We start from the raw sequence: 26,451 nt of genomic DNA, 5'->3' as shown, positions 1-26,451 counted from the left end.
ACTTCCTTCTCTCGGCGGTTTAACCGCCTGCGGAAACGGAACTAACATCCAAATCACATAGATAGGCTGCAGCTCGCATTGTTTTACACGGCACGTCGGGTCCCTTGCACTTTTAGATCGGTTCCAGAAGAACGCAAGTGCGACAGTTTGTTGCCTGAGCTGTCACGCGGTAGTACTGTGACACTGTTTTTTTTTTTGTTGACTTCCAGTTCTCCTTTGAGAAAGTAATGATTTAAGACGAGACAAATCAGACACTTAATGGAGATAATTAAAGAGCACTTGGACGCGTTTCAATAACTAAAGGTAATGCAAAATTCAAACTCTTACCAAACTAACGTTGCGCTAAAGCTAGCTTACTTAAGGTGTGTAACGTTAACGTTAATACCAAGTGCCTATGTTAACTTATTAATGATGAGGAAATGGGCTCTCCTTGGGCAAATCAGACAAAAATGTAGCTGTCATGTCTGTGTAAACGGTGATGACAGCATTTCATTAACCTGTTTAACCTCTGTTATTTTCTTTATAGGTCTGAACGCTTACTAATAAAGAAAAACCCAACCCCTTACGTTGGTTCAGAATGGCTAACAACAGGGATGCCAATGAGAGCACCCCTCTCTTGGACTCAGATTCTGGGACCATACCTTCACCACCATCAGTTTTCCAAGGAAGAGGACTGGCGTGTGCTGCCATCCTGCTGGCTGAATCATTAGAAAGGATGGCATTCTACGGCATCACATCCAATCTTGTGCTTTTTCTCAATAGTAATCCCTTTTATTGGGAGGGCACTCAGGCGAGCCAGGCGCCTCTGATGTTCATGGGAGTTACCTACCTGATTTCACCATTTGGAGGCTGGCTGGCGGATGCATACCTTGGGAAATTCTGGACAATTGTTTCAAGTTTGATCCTATACTTTATTGGCATGCTATTTTTCCCTTTCATTTCAAATGAAGACACCAGGATAAACCTATGTGGAGAAGAGGTGGCATTTCCTGTGCAACCTGCTGAGTGTCTGAGCACAAACAGTACCCCTCCAAGCAATGTGACCTGCCCCATTCGCAGCCCATATTGTGGCCCAGTAGTTTACAGTGCACTTTTTTTAATTGCATTAGGTGTGGGTACTGTGAAGTCCAACATCACTCCCTTTGGGGCAGATCAGGTAGAGTATGAACAATTTTACTTTCCGATCTCACGGTCTGTAATATATAAATGATGCTGAAAGGAGACACAGAGTTCATTATAGGCTAAAATGTCTTTGAATACATATTCTGACATAAGCCTGAATGGATTGGGTATGCAGTGTGACATCTGGGAGGTCAGACATGTGATGGGATTTCTGCTGCCCCATGACAAATTCACTTAGACATTCATGTTCATGCCATTGATCATCATGGTCACTTCAGTGTTTCCATTATAAAGCTGACATTTCGGAGCATAGCGTAGAGTTAGTGATCTTACCCTAATGTACACACGGACGCAAACAGCCAAGAACAATTCCTTGTATGATACTTTAGTGGTAATGAGAAGTGAAACGCAACACATCCGTCAGTTTGGCAAGAAAATAATGTCAGATTATCCAGAAGAGCTTCTAGAAGAAGCAGTCATAAAAATAGAAAAGTTCATAAATTGGGTCATTGTTTTTGAGTGGGTAAAATCTTTCAAAGGGGTTTAGTGGGAGAATAAGAGTTGCCCACTACACTCATTACAAGATTTTAACAGTTCTGTCAATGCTCCCTTTGATCATGTTCAACCACACACAATACAAAACATCAAGCAAAATCCATACATTGGAGGAAAACAAAAGAGAAACACAAAAATGGGTACATTTTACAGCAGCACACAGCAGAAAAAAACAGCAACCTGTGGAATAAATGAGCTACATTTTTGCTGGTGCCAGTGACTGTCAAGCTAAAATCATTATAAACATGACAAAATATGGATTTTTTTTTTACGAGTACTGAAGATGTAATGTCAACTGCATCTCTTCAAAACACAATTTTCTCTCTAATCCTCCTCCAGCTGAAAGTCCTAATTAAGTGGCAGTGGGAGCTGTTAATGCTTGAAATTTGCTCGGTTTGAGTAAAACTGAAGATTTCTTGTTACATTCGGCTTGAACTCTGTCTAAGAAATAATTGCACCCTCTTGCAGTGTGAAAATTGCCATAGTGAATGTTGTGAGTTTATTTTGTTTTTGTATTAATATGCAACTTGAGCATATTATTCATAAAGTTACAGTTTTACTGGGGCTGCTAATGCGGATGTGTAGGCAGGATAATGAAGGGAGGAATCTGTATTTTTGTTCTTTTATGAGTCACTGCAGATTTGCAGATTATTGTAATATTTACTGATCATATTCTGTGTTTGATGGAGGATCAACACTGAAACAAGATACTCAATTAAATGGTTGTCTTGTCCTGATAAAGGCTAGAGGGAACTTCTTTTGTCAAACATTGAGGTACAGTAGGAGCTACAAAGTATATTATTTTGAAATGTGTTATAATGCAGTTGTTGGCAACACATGGCAATCAGGTGGTCAGTTTGAGCTTTTTAACTACACTGCACAACTCCAGAAAGATTTATGCTTAGCATCGGCTTGTGAATGCTGTGACATTATCTCCCAAGTAGTTAATTGTAGCTGTACTGCTGCATTATTTCTTCTCATATATAAAAGACATATCCACTTCATCATGCATTGATAAAATCTTTTCCTCCACAGGGATAACTTCATGTGGAATAGATCAGTGCCATTATGAGAATAATATTATTTGCCCTCATGGGCCTTTAACTGAATTTATTGCAGTTTGGTAAGCTAATGGCGTCTACAGGCTATCATAGCAAATTCTGTAAGAATGCTCAAAGCCACAGTAGGCAGATAAAGAATAAAACAAAAGTTGCTGTTTGTTTTGGTTAGCCATCCCCTACATACCTTTAAAAACTCTTGTTGCCTTATGCTTCTGTTGATTTCATGAGGCTTTAGATATCCCAGGGAACCACAGAGCTTCAAAAATACATCACTATTAATTACATTATTATCACAGTAATTTAAGCCATTTTATGAGTGAGTAATGAAATGAGATGTCACATCCCTGTCAGTTTCAGCTTGTGATCACGGTTCCTCTTTGTCAGGGCAGTTTGTCTTTTCTTTCATGTATTGTCAGGATTTTTAAGGTCAGTCTTTTTTGTAGTTACAGCTGCCATTTAAATGCGTAAGATAATTATTTTCCTCATGTGGTTTTGAAAACTTGCAAGGGCTGATGACCACACTCCTTTTAATCTGACAAATCAAACTGGTATAACTCACAAATGTAGCAATGTTAAGACTGTCGTTTTTTGAGACACTTTTCCCTGTATGTGTGAACAACTTTTAATGACATGACTGGTTGCTGTCATCCTGCACCATGTTTGATCTTAGGTCAAAGACAGAGGGCCAGAGGCCACTCGCAGATTCTTCAACTGGTTCTACTGGTGCATCAATTTAGGAGCCATCTTGTCTCTTGGAGGTGTGGCCTACATCCAGCAAAATGTCAGCTTTGAGCTCGGCTACATCATTCCCACTGTGTGCCTCGGGGTCTCCTTCCTGGTCTTTCTCCTGGGACGTACCGTTTTCATCACCAAGCCTGCTGATGGCAGCGCCTTCACCGACATGTTCAAGATCCTGGGATTCGCCTGCTGCTCCCCAAAACCAAAGGAGCCTTACCTGCTCCGGTCAGAGCATTTACAATTATTAATTTAGCTGACGCTTTTATCCAAAGTGACTTACAATTGCTATAGATGTCAGAGGTCGCACGCCTCTGGAGCAATTAGGGGTTAGGCGTCCTGCTCAGGGACACATTGGTGGATGTGTCACAGTGGGGAATTGAACCCAGGTCTCTCATACCAAAGGAATGTGACTTATCCACTACGCCAAACAGATGACATAAAACTGTATTGTCAGACCACAAAAATTGGTAAATTCAGTCCCTCAATGACAAAAAACACGATCACAATAATTGCATTCATCAATCTCAGTGGGAAGGCTCTTTCAAACAGGGTAAAAGTATTTTGAGTTTAAGTTTAGTCAGATGGTGACTCTGATCCAGGGGAATAACACAGCTAGATGTTGTTGGTAGACCTTTCTGTTAAACCCTTCTTTGATCCCCCGGTATAATTCTTTTTTTCCCCTGCTTGGTCCAAGCATTCATCTTCATTCCCTGTGGTGAAAAGTTATTCTGAAGTGATCTTACTTGACTTTGAACCAAAGTAGCACAATTGGTTCAAAAACTCGACATTGAATATTTTAAATTGGCCAATCCCGCAGCCTTTCAAGAATTCCTTATTAAGACATTTTCTCCAGAGATGGGGATTATAGGCTTTAGAATAAAGTTTTTTCCCCTATCTCTAGAAGTGCTGTTATTTAAGGGTAAGATGTTCACAAAAAGGCTGCTTAAGTCTCACACTTCCAAGAGTTTAGAATACTTCTAGTGTATCCTGTATTTATTTACGTGTTTACTTTTATGCCTTTAATCACACTGTAGTTTTAAATATTATTTTAGGTTTAAGGTTGTTTTTGATTTTTTTTATTCCTATAAAGCAATAAACCAACACTACTAGACAGTGCCAAAGTGACCTATGGAGGAACATTTCCAGAAGAGAAAGTAGAGGAAGTGAAAGCCCTGATGAAAATCCTGCCCGTTTTCTTAGCCCTTATCCCATACTGGACTGTGTACTTCCAGGTAAGTTCAACCCATTTTAAATTGAGTCATAATGTATGAGCCACGTTTCACACAACATGAAAAATGTGAAGGAATGTAATATGGGAATTTAGGCTTTCTGGATACAGATAAGCACACGCATGTGGTAATATGAGGGAAAATTATTTTCTGATTCAATATTGGAGAAGAATGGTTTTGCACTAGATATCCTGGTGATCATAAAGTGGAGAGTTACTTCGCGCTGAGACGCTAATCTCCTTATTGTGTTGCAGATGCAGACAACTTACGTCCTGCAGAGCCTCCATCTGAGGATTCCTGATAGTGCCTCGAACAGCACTGCTGACCTCCACCAGGTAACCTAAAGTCCAAGTACCTGTTTGTTGTTTAATTAAAAAAATTGCATCCTTGTGGTGACATCTGTGGCTTGACATTGTGATTTGTTTTTCCCAACCAGCAAAGGTTGGTAACGCCTTAATTAAGTCAGGCGTACCTGTGTCTTAGTCTGACTGATTGTATGTTATATTTTGGATGGCTTTGATGGCTGAAACCCCTCAGTTACTCCACGTGATACATGGCTTAAAAATCTATGGTTTAAAGGTGATGAAACTGGAATAGACAAAGGAGTGTAGTACGTATATGATATGATTTTATTCAAGACACATAGAGACAACACACTATATATATATATATATATATATATATATATATATATATATATATATATATATATATACATACATACAGTATCTCACAAAAGTGAGTACACCTCTCACATTTTTGTAAATATTTGATTAAATCTTTTCATGTGACAACACTGAAGAAATGACACTTTGCTACAATGTAAAGTAGTTAGTGTACAGCTTGTATAACAGTGTAAATTTACTGTTTGAGGTGTGTTTGGGGTTGTTATCATGTTCAAATACTGCGCTGCGGCCCAGTCTCAGAAGGGAGGGGATCATGCTCTGCTTCAGTATGTCACAGTACATGTTGGCATTCATGGTTCCCTCAATGAACTGTAGCTCCCCAGTGCCGGTAGCACTCATGCAGCCCCAGACCAGGACACTCCCACCACCATGCTTGACTGAAGGCATGACACACTTGTCTTTGTGCTCCTCACCTGGTTGCCGTCACACATGCTTGAGACCATCTGAACCAAATAAGTTTATCTTGGTCTCATCAGACCACAGGACATGGTTCCAGTAATCCACATCCTTAGTCTGCTTGTCTTCAGCAAACTGTTTGTGGATCAGTTTGATGCAGTGTCTGAGCACTGACAGGCTGACCCCCCACCCCTTCAACCTATGCAGCAAGGCTAGCAGCACTCATACATCTATTTCCTAAAGACAACCTCTGGATATGATGCTGAGCACGTGCACTCAACTTCTTTGGTCTACCATGGCGGGGCCTGTCCTGTTGAACCGCTGTATGGTTCTTGGCCACTGTGTTGCAACTCAGTTTCAGGGTCTTGACAATCTTCTTATAGCCTAAGGCCATCTTTATGTAGGGGTTTCCTTGCCATGAGGGGCCATGTTGAACTTCCAGTGACCAGTATCAGGGAGTGTGAGAGCGATAACACCAAATTTAACACACCTGCTCCCCATTCACACCCGACACCTTGTAACGCTAACGAGTCACATGACACTGGGGAGGGAAAATGGTTAATTGGTCCCAATTTGGACATTTTCACTTAGGGGTGTACTCACTTTTGTTGCCAGCGGTTTAGACATTAATGGCTGTGTGATGTGTTATTTTGAGGGGACAGCAAATTTACAGTTATACAAAATGCATACTCACTACTTTACATTGTAGCAAAGTGTCATTTCTTCAGTGTTGTCACATGAAAAGATATAATAAAATATTTACAAAAATGTGAGAGGTGTACTCTCTTTTTCAGCAGGCACGCTTCAAGTGAATGCAAAGTGCGCTGACTTCATGGAAATATGAAGTGAAACACTTGCCTGTTAACCACACAATCTGACCAAGTGTTGTATAAATGCTATATACAGTATATATTCTTACATTTCACAATTATATGTGTTTGTGACACCGACATGAAACTGACATAGTTTTGTTTACTCATTCCACTGTGTTTAACTGCGTTTGAGAACTATATTAGAATTTTTTTCTTTTCTTCCCTTCACACACTATTTATCTTAAAATACGGAACTAAGCCTCTTCTGCTACCAGCTTTGACACTTCTCAACATCAAAAAGGAAGTGAGATTAGGTGCCTCTGTGTTTTTCTCCCTCACATCACCTGACACATTTCATTGGCTAAGCCGAGCAAGTACTCTTCTCTTGAAGGAAACAAAGCACATACTAATAATAATAACTGAGAATGTGAGGCATGTGAGTGAATGTGCTGTAATTAGTTATAATTAGATTAGGTCTTGAGATTACTACTCTGTTGTAGTGACATGTATTTTACGTACAGTAAATGCTTTTTGGCTCTTTGCATTGGTAATGCTTTGAATTACATTGTGGAAGGTGGGTTTATTTTTGATTTTTTAATATATTTTTTTATTTTAGTAGCACAAAGACACATAAATATATTTAAAAATACACTGAATTATGTAGGAGAGGTAAGAAACCCCCAAGGGCTTACAGTGAAACCTCCCCTCTGGCTTTTCAATTGATATTATACAAAATTATTATAGAACTAAAGATAATAATAACAATATTGACAAACAATTTAACAAAACATACACAACACACATATTGAAATTTTAACCATGACATAAGTATTGACTTAATGGATGGACTGGTTTTGATAGAAAGGGGAATAGTATTCCAAAGTGACGGTCCTCTGTATTTTAAGGAATTTTGGCCAAAAGTTGTATGATAATAAGGGAGATGAATATTCTTTGCTTGTCGGGTTGGATATGAATGGACATCAGAATTAGTTGAAAACGTTACGAAATACTTCTGGTAGGCTATGATTTTGAACCATACATTTATACATAAAGATGAATGTTTGATAGATATTAATGTTGAAAATGGATGAAATATTTCATGTCTTAAACAGAGGAGTTGATGGTTCATACCGATTTGATGTAGTTGCCAATTTTAAAAACTTTTTGGATCAAAATTATTTTTGGAAGAGAAGAAGGATAATTACTGGCCCAAATAATATTATAGTACGAGATGTATGGATACAATAAACTATAATAAAGATTTAAAAGACAGGATTGATTTATCAATGAACAAACTTTTCTAATGATGCCAAGTGACTTCATGATTTTCCCACACACATAGTCAATGTGGTTTTTCCATGATAGTTTTTATCTACTAATACACCTAAAAATTTTGCTAACGTAACTTTGTTGATTTCAGTACTGTTAACGAATAATTTAGTATCTTCTTTTAAATATCTTTTATTTTTACTTTTTAAATTTAAAACTACCTTTTGGCCTGTGACCTTTATATATAAAGTAAAGTCAACTTACAGACCCTTTTCATTATCATATATTCCTATAAGCCGTACAGCCGTATTTTAAGCAGAGATTGATTTTTATCTTCTCACTTTGTTTCATTTTAATAAGTTTTCCTGCCAGAAGAAGTAAAACTACCCAGTATTCCACAAAAAAGCAATGATTAGAAAATATCTTGAGCTCCTAACATGGGAACCATGATGTAGAGAGAGTGTGTGTGTGTGTGTGTGTGTGTGTGTGTGTGTGTGTGTGTGTATATGTATGTATATATATATATATATAAAATGTGTGCATTTACATATGTATGTCATCCTTTTGGTGAAGTAGAAAAAGCAGAACATCATGCCCACTACAGACCTGGGCCTGCTGGGAAACCTCAGTCATTCATGCCAGGCTTTCCTTGGCAAAGGAAAATTCTCACTTCATACTTTCTATCATTTTGAATATGATAATGCACAAACAAGGGAGGAAAACACTCTCTGAGGAGCTGCGCATAGATAGCCAGCGGTTACTCCCAGAAATGGAAATTCAATTTGAGAATAAATGATGCTATCAGAAGTGTTAAACCAGAGACACATCAGGAGCTCTGATGGCACTTGGAATTTGAATTGCAAAAAAACATCTCCTGCAGTTTGCAATCTTTCATGGCTCACTCAATGAGATATTGCCTTAACTTGTTGGTACTTTGTGTGTTCACAATGGATTTCATTCAGTCTGTTTGCACAGTGTAATTATTCATTTCATATGTTACACTTTATGGTAATAGATTTAGATTTGTGCTGAAAACTTTCAGTTTCTTTTTTTGAAGTACTCTTTGTCTTTTGTTCTACTTACACATTTTATAGATAAGCATGTAAAACAATACTACTACTACTTATGATGATGATGATGATGATGATGATGATAATAATAAAAACAAAATCAAGAGTATAATAATGCTAATTCTACTATGTACTTACTAATAATGTATTTGACTGTATGCTTTCTTTACCGTGAATTCACTATTTATAATTTCATTATGTTTGTTTTTGACCACCTGGGGGTGCCAAAGCAATATCAAGCCCCAAGTATACACACTGTCACACACACCTGCACACATACACTTGGTGAACTCTGTTGGAATGCACTGACATTCTCCAAAGTTTTCATGCTTTGTTGCTTTTTGCACAATTTTACCTCATCTTTCTTCTCTGGACCCCCCAGATGACGTTCCGCTTCCCGGCCGCCTGGCTCACCATGTTTGATGCACTGCTCATCCTTATGCTGATTCCCCTTAAGGACAAAGTGGTGGACCCCATCCTGAAACGCCGTGGGCTGCTGCCTTCCTCTCTGAAGAGGATTGCAGTGGGGATGTTCTTTGTTATGTGCTCGGCTGTAGCAGCGGGTGAGTGCACTAACAGACATGTCCTCTCTTTGCTGTCGCATAAGTAGGCCAGACAAACTCTAATGAAACAACAGAGTAAGCTCTTGTGGTAAATGCCACATGCAATCAGTTCTTCCAAGGCAATGAGCAATGCAGCTGTAGTGCATCATTTACATCATTTATTAAATTTAATTCTAAATATTGTTTTTGGAGATATAACATGCTGTCAATATGTCAGTTCCTCACAAAATGTGGCTGGCTATATGGGGAGTATTGTTGCTAAGGCATTTTTTGATCTGCTTTATGTATGATTTGGGTATAATTTCAACACTTGGTTGCCTTTACTGCACTGCTCTGGAGTTTGCCTTTTTTCCTCGCCCTGTAGAACAGAGGGGGAGCTGTGGCGTCTTACTTTTTGGTCCTAAGTGACTGCACCCACATGCGTCAGTGCTGCTCAGCCCTATTCACTTCCAGCCTGTGGATTATTTTGAAAATAAAGTCTCAGCCAGGCCTGACAGCGAGTGCTGCTGCATTGATACATTCAGGCAAAATGTTTTGAGAGAGACAAGCCTGGAGGCAGGAAGAAAGCAAATCAGTAACACTCCTTAGAATCACTGCACATTATATTTTCCACAACCACTGGCCTTTCTCAGATGCACAATACATCCACCACATAGAAAATGAACATATTCTGTCATTTGTGACCTTTCAGATATTTACTGGTGTGCTTTAACCAGATTGCCAATTGACTGTTAAACATGCACTGAATCACATTTGACAACAATTGTGAGGGATAATTACATTTTTGAGTAAATATGAATGAGGAACTAGCACATGTAGAGGTTCAACATTTTAAATAAAACAAATAATATAATCTTATTAGCTTTTTCATTAGAAAATTAAAGTACCTATTAGAGGCCATGTTGATTGTTTCAGATGATTTTAACAAGTGATTTTACAGTCCAGACCACAAAGCTCCAACAAATATTTCCATAGATGCCATTTGAGCACAACAACAATATTAGAGATAAGTTGCCATTTTTTTCTATCTGTATGCCGCTTGAGCAGCTCCATGAGTGCACTTTGCAAAAAGACTACTGGAGTTGTCAAATAAATACTAAGTGTGTCATGTCATATTCACAAACTGCTAATTGTCTTAATCCTCATCTGCATAATAAAGTTATTAATTCTTACCTCTTTATAGTCATCTGCCAGCAGAATGTGTAAAAGGCCACATGGTCCAGTACAACCAGAACAAACCACTACGTATGAAACGGCATTTAAATGTAGTTCAATATTATTCTAAAAAGGAGCATAACATTTTTCCATAAATGGTAAAAGCTCATCTTATGACCTTAAGAGCCCATTTAATCAAATCCAAGATCACGTATTACTAATGGCTGATTTAAGCAGTAAGTAGTGAGTATGACCTATAGACTGTATGTATGTATCGTTTAAAGGAAATAGTCCTCATCTAAACATTTGTGTGGTGTGGTGTTTTTACCTCTCATCCCTGTGCCTTACTTAATATGGACATGGCACAGAGTTGAGAAAGTTTGTTGAGGGAGTCTTTGGATGTTCTAGTCTGAGAGTTATTCGAGCCTGACTTAGCCCATCAGAACCATCCTTTTCAATCAGTGAGATGTGGTAAAAGGTCTAATAACTAAATCCAATATGTCTAATGTGTTTGGTTTAAGGTAATATTTTCTTTGGACATGAGCATTCCTAGAAGGAAAGGTGCTCTAACATGTTCATTTCTGATGTTCAAAAGCTATTGAGGTATTTACTTTTCCATTTGGTCTCTTGAAAGAAAGTGCAGTCCTTGCATTTGAATTCAGGCAAAATAAATTCTGAATATTGCAGAAAGCAATTTTGAGTCCCGGGAGTGGAGAGAAAGGGTTTACGATGGTGCAGTGGTGTGGCCATTGGTCACAGAACAGTAGGTGAATACACTACTTTGCAACACGGTTCTGACCTGGATTTTAGGAGTCATATCAGACGACTGGATCAAATCTGTTCAGTAATATACTTTGTAAAATGAGTTCATGAGCTGGTAGTAATGATGTTGGATCTGCATCGTATTTTTTACAGTCATCATCTGAGAATCATTTGCTGAACCTGTGTGCTGCTCATCCCCAGCATTGCCTTGCATCATATCAATTCAGTTACACACATTGGCTCCTGGAAACCTTACACTGTTGTTACATTTTGAACTGCATTTCCCCCAGCTGTCATTTTGTGTGTCCCAGTAGTTATCTGCATCTGTCCACTAGCTGTGTGCAGAGACTGACAGATGGATAGTTGTGAATGACCAAGTGTGCCATCTCATGCCCAAAGAATAGCCAGTCCAACACATTGCATTGTCAGCCTGCCACTCTGTGTCCACAACACTGGCCACACCACTGCTGTTCCGAGTTACAATCACTCTCATCACCATGTGATGTGAGAAATGCACAGGACTTGGTCATGATGACACTGGTGCAGTGGTATTTCAGGGTTTCATCATGCTCACTGGCATGCTTGGCACAAGGACAGCTGGACCTCCTGTGTAGTGCAAAGGGACATCTGAAGACATGTTGTCAAGCGGACAGTGGACTGCATCTGATCCCTTTTCATTTGTGTAGAACAGTCCCAGACTTCAGCCACATGCTGGCGCCAGCCCTAAAAAGCTGCGCTGACTGCTTTTGAAAAGTTTTTTTGTTAGTATGTTTTATCACATTCTCCTAACCTTATGTACTAATCTGCTTTGGTTAATGGCTTTTACGTGTCCAAAAGCATCTCTTGTTTTTTTTGTTTTTATAGATATTTATATAAAAGCTGGAGCAGAGTTTCCAGGGATCACACTGGGATGTCTGATGTGTGATGTTTAGTAAAGGGGGGAAAAGCAGGGATGTGTGTTTGTAGTGTGAGACTTGCTCTGGGCAGCCCAGTGGCCACACTGTCTGAGATGGACGGCTGGTATTATAGGATAGCCGGATTACAAGGATACAACTTGTCTCAAATACAGCATTAAGTGTAGTTATGATATGAGACTGTCTCTGGGAGTTATCTGGAAATAGCCACTGGTTACATGATAATAGCTATCAAATAAATCTTATAGGAGGCGGCAACGGTTGATGACAAGTGCTTGGCTCTTATTATTGAACCGTCTACACTGATCCATTACTAAATGCCATGGTATGGAAGCGTGCAGATGTGATCTTAATTAAGTGGTAGCCTTAAAACTAGCTAAATACTTAATGGACTGTCACTGAATCCTCTAACTCTGGCAGAGTTTGGCTGTTTGTTGGTGTCATGGACTTCAGGGTGATACATTAATAAGCATTTTTTCATCCTTACTAAAATATACAAGCCCTACATGCCCTATTTGCATTCTTTCTTTAGTTTAGTATGTAGGTTGCAGAATTATAGCTTGTGTGTGTGCGTGTGTAGTGTTGTAGGACAATGTTCTGTCCATGTCTGCTTATTTTCCCTCAGCTAACTGTGCTCATGTACATTTTTTCTTTGTCTGTCACCTCAGGTATTTTGGAGACAAAACGCTTAGATATCGTCAAATCAAATGGTACCATCGACCAGGTGCTTGGCAACGTTATCTACTACGCTGCAGATTTACCCATATGGTGGCAAGTGCCTCAATATGTGCTGATAGGAATCAGCGAAGTCTTTGCCAGCATTGCAGGTACAGTTTTTTGACATATATCTCGTGTCTCATTTAGCACTGTGGTCAGGTAAACATGATGATTCAGACTAACCGTAAGATACAGTATCCTCCAGCTTTGATTCACCTTCACACTGAACCACTCCGAAGAATAATAACCCTTTTTGAACTGTTTGTTTGGTTCACTGCCAAACTGCACCAGCTTAATGTGATTACTTATTATTGTAGTCCAGAGTAAATAGCCGGATAAGTTGATTGATAATTGATTATCCTGAATTTCTCACACCACTGCAAGACAATGTTTGGTAATGGGACATTTTATAAACAGGGTGTGGATAAAGTAACCTTTGAAATGATGATGAAAGCTGTTCCTTCGCCCCAGCCAATGACCAGCCTCATATTAGCACTCTTTCTGCTTGTTGTACAAACAGATATAGTAAATAATAAGATGGATAAATACACAGAAATGTACCTTATATTGTACATTGTGTCCCTGAGGGTTTAGTCACAGGCAGCACAAATTAACGTCATAACATAAACTTTTCACCCCCATGTTCAGTCACCTTGTGTGTTGACATTTACCAAAACAAACTCAAATATATATACCAGCATATGAAATAGTAATCACAATGTATGCCATGGCCTCTCCACCACACGGTCACACTCAAAAAAGATAATACTGACAAATTGTACTGACATACACTGTATTGCAAGTTAAACACTTAATTATCCAATTAGCATGCTTCCCCAGCTGACACGGTGTTCATGGAGACATATTCCACTTGAATACACAGAAAAATATTGTATGTTTAATTATCAGTCCAGCACTTTGAGGGTGCTGTCAGTTGTATGTGTATGTAGACCAAAGAATTAGAGAATGAGTCTTAAACATCCTTGTAAGAACGCTATGCATCAACTCCCACTTTTAGAGACATTATACTGTAGACTCTAATGACTGCAGGAACAAAAAATAAGTCCTTGGCTTACTGTAAAGCAATATCTCAAAGAGTATATTACAGTGATCTGGCTCATTGATATGCAATATTTCCCACAGTGGCCTACCAGAGATATTCTTTGCATGGTGTAAAGGCTATTAAACATTTCTGCAAGTTGACAAATCTCTCACTGTAGAGCACAAACAAAATTTGATTAATCTCCACTGGGGTATTGGGGTGTCAGCCAAAGTTCCAAAGGCAGATTTCTCAAAACCTTGGCACAATAAACCAAAACTATCTGCATGACTAGATGCCACTTAGAGTGTGACTTAGGTTAATTAACTCTTTCTTTGTAATAACCCTCTTCTCTATTCATTATTTTATCACCTTAGCAGCGGTTTTAATGCCTAAGATCCTGTGTGAATGCTTTAATCTTCTATCTACTAACAGAGGATAGGAGAATTTAATTAGAAAACATTTTAAGAATATTTTTTTAAATTACAGCACTTGGACCAACTTTTCACTCTGGGAAGCTTGTGAATATGGCCCCAGGTCTGATTTGAATTCAAAGTTGAATTACCACTGCTGCTCAGACAATTCATTCCAGTAAATATCATTCGAACACACATGCTCATCAGTGTAAGGCCATCCATAATCCTTTAATGGAAATTTAGCAGTGTTTGCTCTCCCCGTTGAAATACATTCCCTGTTCCTTTCCGTAAAATGATTAAAAAGAAAATCACTTAATCAAAGCAGGTCACGATAGTTCACGCTGGAACTGACAGCTGCAAACTTCTTTTAGATACTTTCAAGGCATCAACTGAAAACTGCACTGAGCACCAGCTCTCATTTATTTTTTGTTCTTTTTGTGAGACCTGACCTAAACACGAAATGTCATTTCATTAAACGCTATAAGAAGTAAGGATATATTGCCCCAGTAATACAATAATGTGACAAAGTGAAAAATTGCTCTAATGTTATATCAAATTGTGGCTGCAAAATCTGACACAAAAATGGGAACAACAGCAACAGTGTTCTCTTTTATTAAAAGAGGGGAGTTTGTGTCTGTGAGAAACGCACTGAATGTGATATAGAACATTACAGTGTGGCAGCTGTGGCCCATTTTCTTTCTAAACTATACTCTGCAATGCACAACAGAAATCTGCCTTGTATTGTGTTTATCTATCTGTTTTGTATATTTTTATCCATCTATAGTTTTTGTTTTTAAACGTTATGTCATTTTCTCTGCAGTCATGAGTATGGCTTCAGGCCTCAATTATCTTAGTGATTTGAATTTTTAAGGCCTCTACCCATGATGACTACAGGTCAAGTTGTTGTAGGCTCGGCCATATAGCCCTCACTTTATTTTGATTTCAACACTGAAGATTGAGCCATTAATATTTAAGACTTTTTTACTCACCACAGTGGACGGATTATTTAGGCGATGCAGTCACTACAGGGTTTTTGTAGGAGTGAACATTCACATTCGTCATCTTTAAGTTTAAAATCCATGAATACTGAAATTTTTTTAATAAGCTTAGGTATTATAAAGCCCTTGAAGACAACTCCATAAGGCTTCTATAAAACACTGGAATTCAGGGATCCCTGTGAAAGTGAAATTCAGACATAACAAAGCTATAGGGATACTTAAAATAAACTTACTATCTTCCCTCCCTCCATACCATCCCACAGGGCTTACCTCAAGGAAAATTGGCTGACAGAATTGTGACATATGTCTAGTTAAGAGGAAAGTTTCCCCTTAGTCTTCTTCTGTTTGAATAAATCTGTTTAAAACCTCCAGTGCCATCAAACTTCCTCGCTGCAATCCCCAGTCTTGTAGGATGATGGGTAATTCTTTGTTCGTACACAACCCAAGTTTATCTGCTTTCAGACAATACGAATATGCAAAAACTTTTGCAAAATAATTCCCTACAGTAGTTTTAATTACAGGAAGCACTTAAACATGGTAAAGGCCAATGTTATTTTCTAAGAAAGAAAAATCACCCCTACAACAATGCCCTTTTGAAGAAAATCTATATTAATGTTAAATTCTATGCCTTTCTTTATTTGTCTTTTTTTTTCTCAAATAATTTTGTCTTTTGGTCAAGAAAAAGTGGGTGGTGAATACCATGGACATCACTTTGATTGTTTCTTGAATTATTGTTGTCACAGACATACAAGAGCTGGGTTTAACACAGTGTGACAATCTTGGTCTATACTGTTCCCTTCCTGCATTATTGTAATTGAGAATCCTCACAAAACATTGCAATCCCCTGTGATAGGCATAGCTATCGACCAGTGTTTGTTGCTATCAAAAGGTTAGCTTAGAGTATAAACAAATGTATCACTGTGAACTTCTGGAAAGGTTATTCATGTTTTCCACTGAGTAATTGCCCTATGTTTGCCATGCTATTATCTCAGTCCTTTTCTCAGATTTTTTTTTTTTGCACAACTTGCGCAGGTATCTGTAAGGAAACTGCTCATCACATTAATTTGTACAATGTCCTCCTCCAAGGAAGGTCTTAAACGGCAAACGTATTTAACTACAGCTCTGTAATCTCTCCCGACAGATGTAGCTATAGGGCCTCATTTGAAAAATCACATGTTTGAGGTGCCATGAAATTATCAATGTCAGCTTGCAGGCAGACAGATCTCTGGGCAAAAATACACATATTTGATGGGTTTTTTTCTCTCCTCATCTCTTTTTCTCTTAGGTTCCTTGCCCATTTTCTCAGTCCTTTTATTTCTTTCAAGACACAGTAATATACCGAGAGATGTGTTTTCCAGAAATAACTGTTGCCAGTACCAAGCAGCGTAGATACCCAACAATCGCGCCACAGACCAGTGCCACCATGCAAAATTAGCTGTCAGCCAGCTTCAGAGGAAATCTTTTGGTCTCACATACAATATACTGAAATGAAAACAGTCACTGTCAACAAAACCCACCCGTCTTACATAGATGCTCAAAGACATATATTGTACCCAAGTATATAGTGTTACCGTGTTTATTCCACTATCACACACATGCACGCAACAGTATGTTTTCAGGCATAACATATGACTAAATAGCATGGTATTACAAGGTATATTACACAAACACTGGCTGTAAATTTGCTACTGATTTAAAAACTTTTATTATATATTTCACTATTTCACTATTTCACTATTTTATACCCTACATAAAAATTCAACAAATATGTGTGTTTTTTTAACTCTCGTTGTTGCAGGTCTGGAGTTTGCCTATTCTGCAGCCCCCAAGTCCATGCAGAGTGCCATCATGGGGCTCTTCTTCTTCTTCTCTGGGATTGGCTCCTTCGTGGGCTCTGGCTTGTTGGCTATTGTCTCCATCAAAGCGATTGGCTGGATGTCATCCCACAAAGACTTTGGTAAGTGATACAGTAGCTTATAATATAACGTGTGCAGTCATTGTTTCAAACCCCCACCCAGAGATAGGAAATGTAACAAAGTAAAGCAACTTTAATCTATATTTTTATAATAACAATAGATTAAATGACTATTTGTAATGTGAAAGGGGTCACTTGTAGTAAAGAAACCACAGAATTATTACGGTACCTGACTGCTGTTTCTGCCTGCTCGCCTGAGCTTTATAGCTTCTTTCCTCTCGTTTTGGTTTTCCATCCTGAAACTTTACTGTTTTGGTTCAGCCTCATCGCTGTCATAGCGTCATTTTCAGCCTCTGCAGGCAGCTGTTTTCAGCAAAAAAAGCTCTAAAAACCCACTGCCTGCTCAGTACCAAACAGACAAGGTTAGCATATACCTGGTGAACATAGTGGAGCATTAAGCAGCTAAGGAGCCAGATATTTGGTGGAGACCAAACAGAGTTAAAAGGAGAGAGAATATTAGATATATAATCGCCATTGTCAGAAACACAACTGCAAATAAATAATGATATTGCTCTATATCTGCTGGATGTGCAAATAAACAACTGTTAGCTAACAAGTTCACCATATCAACTTAAAACATAATAATATGTCAGTGTTGTGTCTATAGTTCCTTACACCATCTGCCAAAAAAGTATTGCAGGTTTAAAACTTTTTTATTTAATTAATCATCATTCTTTACCACTTCTGTAATAATACTGACATTATTCAGAATAAGGAGCTTTGACCAAAATATTAATAAAGATGTGCAGTTTAAGCATATCAAGCTTTATAAAACAAGAGATTCCTGTGTGTGTGTGTGTGTGTGTGTGTGTGTGTTTGTGTTTGTGTTATTAAACCCATAGCCATTTGACACGCATGCATGCAGGCTCTAGACTCAGTCCTACATGAGATGACTCTGTCTGTGTTTAAACTTAAAGAATGATCCTACTCTCAAAATATCTTCAGCATAGAGGTGATTGATCTTTACTCATGCAGTTTTCTTGGGGCTGTCCATAATCCTCCTGAATTGAGCATTGCAGTTGTCAAGCCTGCTGTTGCCCATTGCATTAAGAGTGCACTATTGACTTTGCACATCGACTGTATGTATGTACTCGTAGAGATAGAATTGTCAGTATCGATTCACAGTAAAGAAATTTTTTTCCCACAGACATACCTTAAGAATTTTCATTGCTTGTGCTGATTTAAAATCCAGTTTGTAGATTAGATGCAGAGAGGAGGGGCAGACTGCAATGCCCTGTGCAGTTCTCTTGTTTTAAGAGTTTCCCGTAATAAATATACATGTCAGACTAACTACAAAAGGTTTGTGTAAATCTGTCCGAGCGGCAGAATGAATAGCGTGGTGGTGGCAGCAGATGGATGGGCTTCCTAGCGAGAGGAGGCCCCCAACCCAGATGCACTTTTCCCTGAGCATGCGGTAAATAAGCCAACACTGTAAATTGTTTATCCACAAACACCTAATAGCTCATTAATACAGTGTGCCGACAGGTAGTGAGGTACTTTTGATGATGTTAGCACTGGGAAATGCTTGGCACGCATCATGAATCCATCCTTCGCTCAGCCTTGCTTCACTTGAGGGGCAGTTAAACTAGAGTCGGATTGCCTGTAAGACTCAAGTCATTTAAAAGGTGAGCTGCTGAAATGGAACAAAACATCCTCGTGGCCACTGATAAAAGACACATGGCACAAAGCTTAGGCATAAGTATAGTCAGTAATCATACAGTTCATTTTTGTGGCTGTTTTTCACAGTTTGTTGGATGCTAGCTTCTTCCATATCTCATGGCTCTCTAGGTGGAATGGATTCAACTTATTTCCATGGCTTCGGGCAAAATGGTGTGCAGTAAACAGCATCTTGGGTGAGCTGTGCTAAGTTGTACTGAGCCGCCCGGGCCTGAAGACAGATGAGCCACATTAATCACAGGCTGGGGGTCTGATTACATAGCCCTGCTTCTCTTAAGTAAAGCTGTCCCTGGAGCATTACATGGGGATGGCACTGCTAGTCTGGCATCACACTGGTGGATGCTCTGCTCTCCTGTCATGCTGTATAGCTGCGAATATCTTTGCTTTGTGCTAACTAATGTTGTAGCTATGTCAACATAGCTAAAGTGTCACATGAAGAGTTCATTGAGTCTGTCCTTCATTGCGGTATTACCACCTGGTTTGGATAAGGTGAAGTTCAAGTCTTAAATATTTCGCTTGGTAAGGACAGCAGCGAAGATCATGGGACTGCCTACACCTGATACCCTGTGAGAAAATGAATTCTGGAAAGGTATAGGTATAGGGTCCCTTTGTGTGAACAAAATCATATTAATGTCCATTTGTCCCTCTCTCAGTTAAACATATTACCAAACAACTGGAGGCAAAAGGGTAGGGGGGAGTTTAAGCCAATGTTTGCACATGTATGATGAAGTGTGTCCTTTTGTGACCATTTGAATGATACCTACATGATGCAGTCCAATTACAGCTGTGTTCTAGCCTATTGGTTTAACTATTGTGGATCATCCTTTTTTACATAATCGACTATAAAAGCAAGTGATTAACTTAAAGTTATTTTTCAGCATGTTTGCATTTAATCTCTCATTTAACACCACATGTGCAAGAAACATTTATGCATGCTAGAACTGAAACAATTAATAGAGTAGCTGATGGACAGAGATTTTATTGGCTCACTGGTTTCAGCTTTTCAAATGTGAATATTTACTACTATTACTCATCAGTGATAGGAGAAAATATATCTTTGGGTTTTAGATTATTGGTAGGCAGCAATATGTTTGTGTCAGCCTAAAGTTTGGGATTTTGATTAACCAATAAAACAGTTGAGAGATTAATTCAAAATGAGAAGAATTTTTAATTCCGGGCCTATTACAGGCATTCATCAGCAGACAAGTCAGGTTCCAAATGTGCCAACCTTTTAACAACAACATGAAAACATCTGTAAATAAAAAAAGAATACTGTCAATCCAGTTGTGTCAGGCATACGTGTGTATGTATATTGTGTGTTTCACAAACTCATAGCAAGAACATTACCAAAGAACAAGTTCTTCAAAGTCCTCTCAGGCCAGCCTCTTGTTCTCAGAGTTTTGAGTTTCCATAAGTGAATGACTTTCCCATTTAGCGTATTGAAGTGAATGACCACATGTGCGACTGAAAGCCTGCGGCATCAGTCTGCAACGCCGTGATGAAGATTATTATACAGTATTTCAGCCACATCTGTTCTCAAACTTACAACAGAGTGGGCTTATGTGGTGAAATTATTGATCCTTTAAATCCCACTGCACATCGTTTCCCCCTGCGGCTGCATCTGGTTGAGTAATCATACATCACGCTCTTTTATTTGGTATTTTTATAGGCCCAGTATAACGCCATCTCCTCCTTTCCTGTCCGAGACGGCAAGTCAGTCAAAGATCAACCTTTACTCTCTTCGCTAGCATTATTCTTTACGCACAAGTTTTTTTTTTAGAAAATCTCTGTTGCATTTAATCAGTTCCTCCTTTGTGGGAGCATCATTCCCTCAAAGTGAATAGTTTTCCTGTGCAGCTATGGTCACATGACAGGAAGTGGCCTTTCTCTTCGGCCAGTCCTGACTGATACTGATTATATCAGATGTCTGGGACGTGTTCAGACATTTCAGAGTGAGCTGACATTCACACATCCTGCTCATGAAGTGTTGGATCACACTCAGTGAAATGTCAGTGTTTTAATGGAAGCCTTTAATGTCAGATCTGGCAAATTGAACATGAACCCTTTCTGTCTGAACGGCCTCTATATGAAAATGTAATTTTAGTGCTTGTGTTAGACATGTCACAGGCAACAGATGGCACAAAATTTTTTTAGCATGTAGTGGCCATTAACAAAACTCCAGCATCAATCATGAAGTTTTTATAAGCAAGTGGAGAGCTACGGAAAATAACTATTTATAGCTGAAACAAACATGTATTGATTCCCACTCTGGTTTCACTCTGGGGCAGATGATGGCATTGAATGCAATGAAGCATTAAAATGTTGGGTCATTGCTCCGAAGGGCTGGATCAGTTGATCCATTTTCAAATGTTAAATTGATATTGACCCGTTTCTTCTGGACTCACATTGTCTGCTCAAACCTGCTCGCAGGTAAATTTTTCCATAAGTTGATATCACTCCTTCTGTCGGGGCATTCACTGTAATCACAATCTAATAATTTACTAACTCAGACCTGTAAAATGAGACATCTGTGCGCACACGTGGAAGTTTCAGAGAAAAACTGTGTAACAGCAAAGCTTGTTACCCCACACTGATTGGTTTGCACTTCTCTCTCTCTGGCTAAGAATGTGCCTTTATAATAACTGTCAAATATTAATGGGCTTCATTAATGTGTTTTACAGCAAGTCCTTGTTTAGTCTTTTGCTGCTGTAATTAGCCTTCCGTATTTTTGAAAATGCTTAGCATCCAAGTGGGCCCTGGGGGGCGGAGGCTGAAAGGAGGAGGCAGAGCCTAACTAAATGTATAATGAAATTAGAGCAAGAACTATTACAAAACCAAAACCTTGCACAATTTTCAGGACTGTTCCAAAAGATTAGATGTTTGCTTTTTTTTGCCAGTCCCCCTTTTTCATTCCTTAGGTCCTAGTTAAGAGAGACGTTTTGAAATCTGGAACAAAGGTTAAGATCCAGTGACAACTCCAGCAAAGATGTAAAAATGTCCTAAAATCAGGATTTGTTACATACCTCATGCTGACATTCATTACCTGCTTCTGAGCAAACTCAGAGAGTGTTGAAAATGCCGTAAATCCTGCATTCATTTTCACACTGTCCACATTCTGCTTAAACAGATCATATTGTACGAAACACTCTGCAAATTCCTGTTTTCAGCCAATGTACGTCTTCCCTCGACATAATTTGTATGCCGCGTTTCTTGCTTTTTGTAAGCGATACTGCTCTGTTAATTAAGACTGCAGAGGCAGACTCTTGAGGTGAATTATCGACTGCAAATACAAGCGCCCTCGCTGCAAAAGCACTTCCCTTTTCCTCCTGTGTTCTCTTGTCAAGCACATTGTTTTGCGCTTCATGAATTATTCAAACACTGCTTTGGTTTTTGATAGGCTCCTCTCAGTTTAAACTTTTGACCAGATTAAGATGACACCAAAATAAGTTAAAACTGAGACAGGGGTCAAAGGTCTACCATGTGCCACTCATTTCATTAATACTCTGGCAGAACTTCACAGTGATCAGTCAGCTCTCTGTTCCTAGATCAAAGGTATCAAGCCATAGAGATGGCGCAGAGCATAAAGCATTGACAAAAAATCACTCCTGTGTGATGTATACTGTCGTGACAGTCTTTCTTTATTCCCCTCAATTTTTAATTATCGACAAGAGCACGCACACAAAAAAGAGGCTAGAAAAATAATTACTTATATGCATGATGGCAACATTAATGTGATCTGCTTTACTGATCGCAAGTGATCGTGCAAAACACCGGGACCACTGGTTTCAAATGAGTTAATCCTGGTCTTTAATCGGTAGCAACCCTGTTAAACTATGTACAAGAACATGAAGGTTTCTGTGTCAGTGGAGGATCTGTTGTGACACAGTTGCCTGTAATGCAGTGAGGTGGATGCTATTCAGGCCTTTGACGTGAAACACTGGCATGTTTTATTCACAGCTGTTAACATCATACAGTCTAGTTTCTGCTGTGCTTGTAGAACTGCATCACACTGAACGCATTCCACAATGATTCAATATAATAGCCAAAAAGTAAGGTGAGAAATAAATGAAAAATCTTTAGAAATCCTATTTTAGTCCATAAGCACCATCTTGACCCAGGGGGCTGTTAACTTTAAATTGACAGGTGCCATGTGAATAGGCAGAACTTGAATTGACAATTGCCCCCATATCTAATTAAAATCAAGCCTGCTTCTCTTTCTCTGGCTCTTTATTCAGTGTGACAGCTCCACATGGAGAAACTAATAGGAGCTTTCTGAGGAAGATGGCAGATTGCTCTGGGGCTTCACTTTTACTCATTTGACAATAATGTAGGATGTAAGGTTTAGGTATCTCTGTCCACTGCTGAAACTGTGCTTTATATTGAGCCTGTTACATAAACTGAAGACGTGTTCTTAAATATGCTTACAAGTTAAATCCTCCCTTTACCCAGCACCAACCTTCAACAACCAGCTCACCCCAAAATGTCTCCTTGTCCAGCAAAGTAATAAACAGCCTCATCTCTTGCTATTGGCTACAAAGTCAATTGGTCTGCCTGACCGATGGTCAAGAGGAAACAAGCTGCTCTAATGCCAATCCAATTTTCTCCATACTTGAACAGCGGAAACAAGTGTATTGTCGTCAGCTTTGCCCTTCATGTAAAACCCTTACAAGGGGAAAACAGGATTTGTTTAGAGCTTTCCTCTTGAGGACGACCACTTCAATCAACAATGCAGCAAATGTTAAGACAGCTGGGGTTTAAAGGCTGCTGGTTGAATTCTCCAGACCCGGTAGGAAAAAATGGGTAGGGAATGTCAACAAATAGCATTTCTCCATGTTTCAGAAATGCTATTTGTTGACAAATTAGTTCTTTCGGTCTCAGCACAGTCTGTTTGTCTTCCCCTTCCCCTGTACACAAGTCATAAAGCATCAGTTTGTTATTTTTATTGCATCCTATTCCCATGAGGAAACAAACCATCCTTTAATACAGATGAGAGACCCCCTAGCTCGAATCACAGCTGACGGCACACATTACTTTGTTATTTCTTATACTTCAGTCCCACATCATCAGTACCTTTCTGTATCAGTGCCGAAGAGCGGGGTCAACCGTTGTCACTTTGATAAAGTTTCACACTGTGGTGAGATGAGAAGTAACAAGCCCCTCCGCTGAATCCTAATTCCTGACAGAATCACATTTGCCTGCCATGCTCACTTCAAGCCTGCCTTTTATGTGTAGTAAAAACACAGCTACCTGCCACACTTGGGAGCTTGTGACCATTTACCTTTACCTTTGGTATTCTTTTAACATGGAGGATTACTTTGGGCTAAAAGAACCCTGCTGCTGTCCCCCTCTGAATATGTCACGACTGATACTTGTTTTCCAAATTTCCATATTTGTCACTTTGCCGTGCAGCTCAGAGTTCTTAAGCCTCATCAGAATGCCAGTCTTGCTTCACAGCTATTTGGAGTCTCAGCTAAGGTGTTACATATTCTAGCCTAATAATGTCCTCGTTTCCTCTCTTTCCAGGTAATATCAATGACTGCTCTCTGCACTACTACTTCTTCCTCCTCGCAGGGATCCAGGGCGTCACCTTGCTGGTCTTCCTTATTGTATCTGTCAAGTATGACAAGCAGAGAGGCAGAGCAGGAAGCCAAAGGCAGAGACACGCCTCCTCTTGACCCACACACACATCCCCATATCCCCCTCACCATACCTGCCTTATCACCATATCCAAGACCCTGTTGAATAGGTACTTGCTAATAAATTCCTACAAAAGTTAGGTTTACCTCTGTCACTCACAAATTATCTTAACAATTATATACTGTATTTCTTATTTATGTTTATTTTAGCTTTAAAATGTGGACTCTTTACCCTTTTTTTTAATAACAATATTCGTTTTACATCACTGGATGCACAGGTACCACTGAAAGTACAGAGATTAATTCGGGAGCCATGTCTGAATCATTTCTACTGGCTCCCTCACTCCTGTTTACTCTTGTTGTCTTTCTTTGATCATTTGCACTTGACTTGAGGAGTGGTGCCATAAAAAAAATACGGTATCTAGGTATTTTCTAATCGTGAAGACTGCTCAGATGTTTTTGTAGTTAGATTTTTTCTTTTAACAAATTTTTGGACTCTACCATTTTACAGACCCTAGTAAGGCACATCAATATTTAGTCAAACTGACAGTTTAATGACTTTTAGACTTACATCCGCAGTCTGATATTGGGGTATTTGAGCATTAAAGGTACTTTGATGTTTGCATTATTTCTTTTATAGATTGTCAAATACCTATGGAGTAAGAGCGATTTTACGTTTAAGTCTTGTTGCAGAATCCCAGAAAAGATTGCTGTTAATGTTGAGACAGAATAGAGCTTTTGTTTGAGGAGATTCCAAATAAACACACTTACAGTTTTGAGAGAAAAAACATGAGTTTCCACTGCCTGTGACTACATATAGTAATCCAGATAATCATGTTAAAAATACTCCATGACTCCTATGAATCTTCACGGTAGTGTTTTAATTTCTGGTCAAGCTGCAAAGCTGCATGTCCGAATGACAAACAGCTAATTGGAAGCTAACCTTAATCTTAACCGGCAACCTTGAGTGTAGCTCTTAAACGATCCACTGCATTAATTCTTGGATCGTGATGAAAAGGAGCGCTGGAATTAATACTGACAAATTAAAGATGTAAATCATTCACATTGATTTATATTTAGAATAAATCAGAGCAACATAAATCTTCCACAGTGTTTTACAATGTTCATGGCTTCACAGCTTCGCCAGAAAGTCTTGAAAAATAAGCTTTTTGTTGTTGTATTTATTAGACTGTGATGCATTTCTTTTAGCTTATGTTGCTTAGAAGAAAACGCTTTGTGTGTTTCTTGAATTCACAGAATAAGTATAGCACAAATTACTGAATTTGATTAAAGCAAGAAAACTCTCAGGGCTTGAGGAATGTCGACTGACATAACTCTCCAGGAAATGTAAAACTGCCTTTGGGAGCTCAGAACAGTGTTTACCCTGTGGTGTAAATAATGTTACATTTGTAACAGCACATAAAAAGTAAGGAGCTATCACACAGACAGTAATGATGCTTGTTACAGTGATTTTAGTTTGTGTGTAATTACCGGAGAAATGGATATTTCTTGTTTATTTCATATTTTATATATACTTGCTTTGTCATCTCAGTCCTCTATTACATTTATTTTGGAATTATATTCTTTTTTCATGATGCTACAGAACTGAAATATTGTTTTGTGGTTATATTTGTGGCCATTAAAGTATATTAAATTGAGAA

The 26,451-nt window shown here is 38.8% G+C and overlaps 1 protein-coding gene across 2 annotated transcripts; it reads left to right on the top strand.

Annotated features, from left to right (window-relative positions):
• The first annotated feature begins 109 nt into the window (after window positions 1-109).
• slc15a4 (solute carrier family 15 member 4) lies at window positions 110-26,451 on the top strand. Of its 2 annotated transcripts, XM_038704734.1 has the most exons (9): window positions 110-303; window positions 527-1,156; window positions 3,409-3,701; window positions 4,567-4,708; window positions 4,960-5,040; window positions 9,321-9,501; window positions 13,001-13,159; window positions 17,301-17,459; window positions 24,678-24,829. In XM_038704734.1, exons 2-9 carry the CDS (start codon window positions 578-580, stop codon window positions 24,827-24,829), a joined length of 1,746 nt encoding a protein of 581 aa, XP_038560662.1. In that variant the 5' UTR covers window positions 110-303; window positions 527-577. The 2 variants fall into 2 exon arrangements, with proteins under 2 accessions (XP_038560662.1, XP_038560663.1); XM_038704735.1 differs by lacking the exon at window positions 110-303 and having other exon boundaries at window positions 578-1,156; window positions 24,678-26,451.

Source organism: Micropterus salmoides, unplaced genomic scaffold (genome assembly GCF_014851395.1).
Source record: "Micropterus salmoides isolate LMB-PRFRI ecotype aquatic unplaced genomic scaffold, ASM1485139v1 Ms_hic_scaffold_7, whole genome shotgun sequence".
Lineage (NCBI taxonomy): Eukaryota > Metazoa > Chordata > Actinopteri > Centrarchiformes > Centrarchidae > Micropterus > Micropterus salmoides.
The sequence above is the reverse complement of the archived record's forward strand: the minus strand, read 5'-3'. Positions and strand labels throughout refer to the sequence as shown.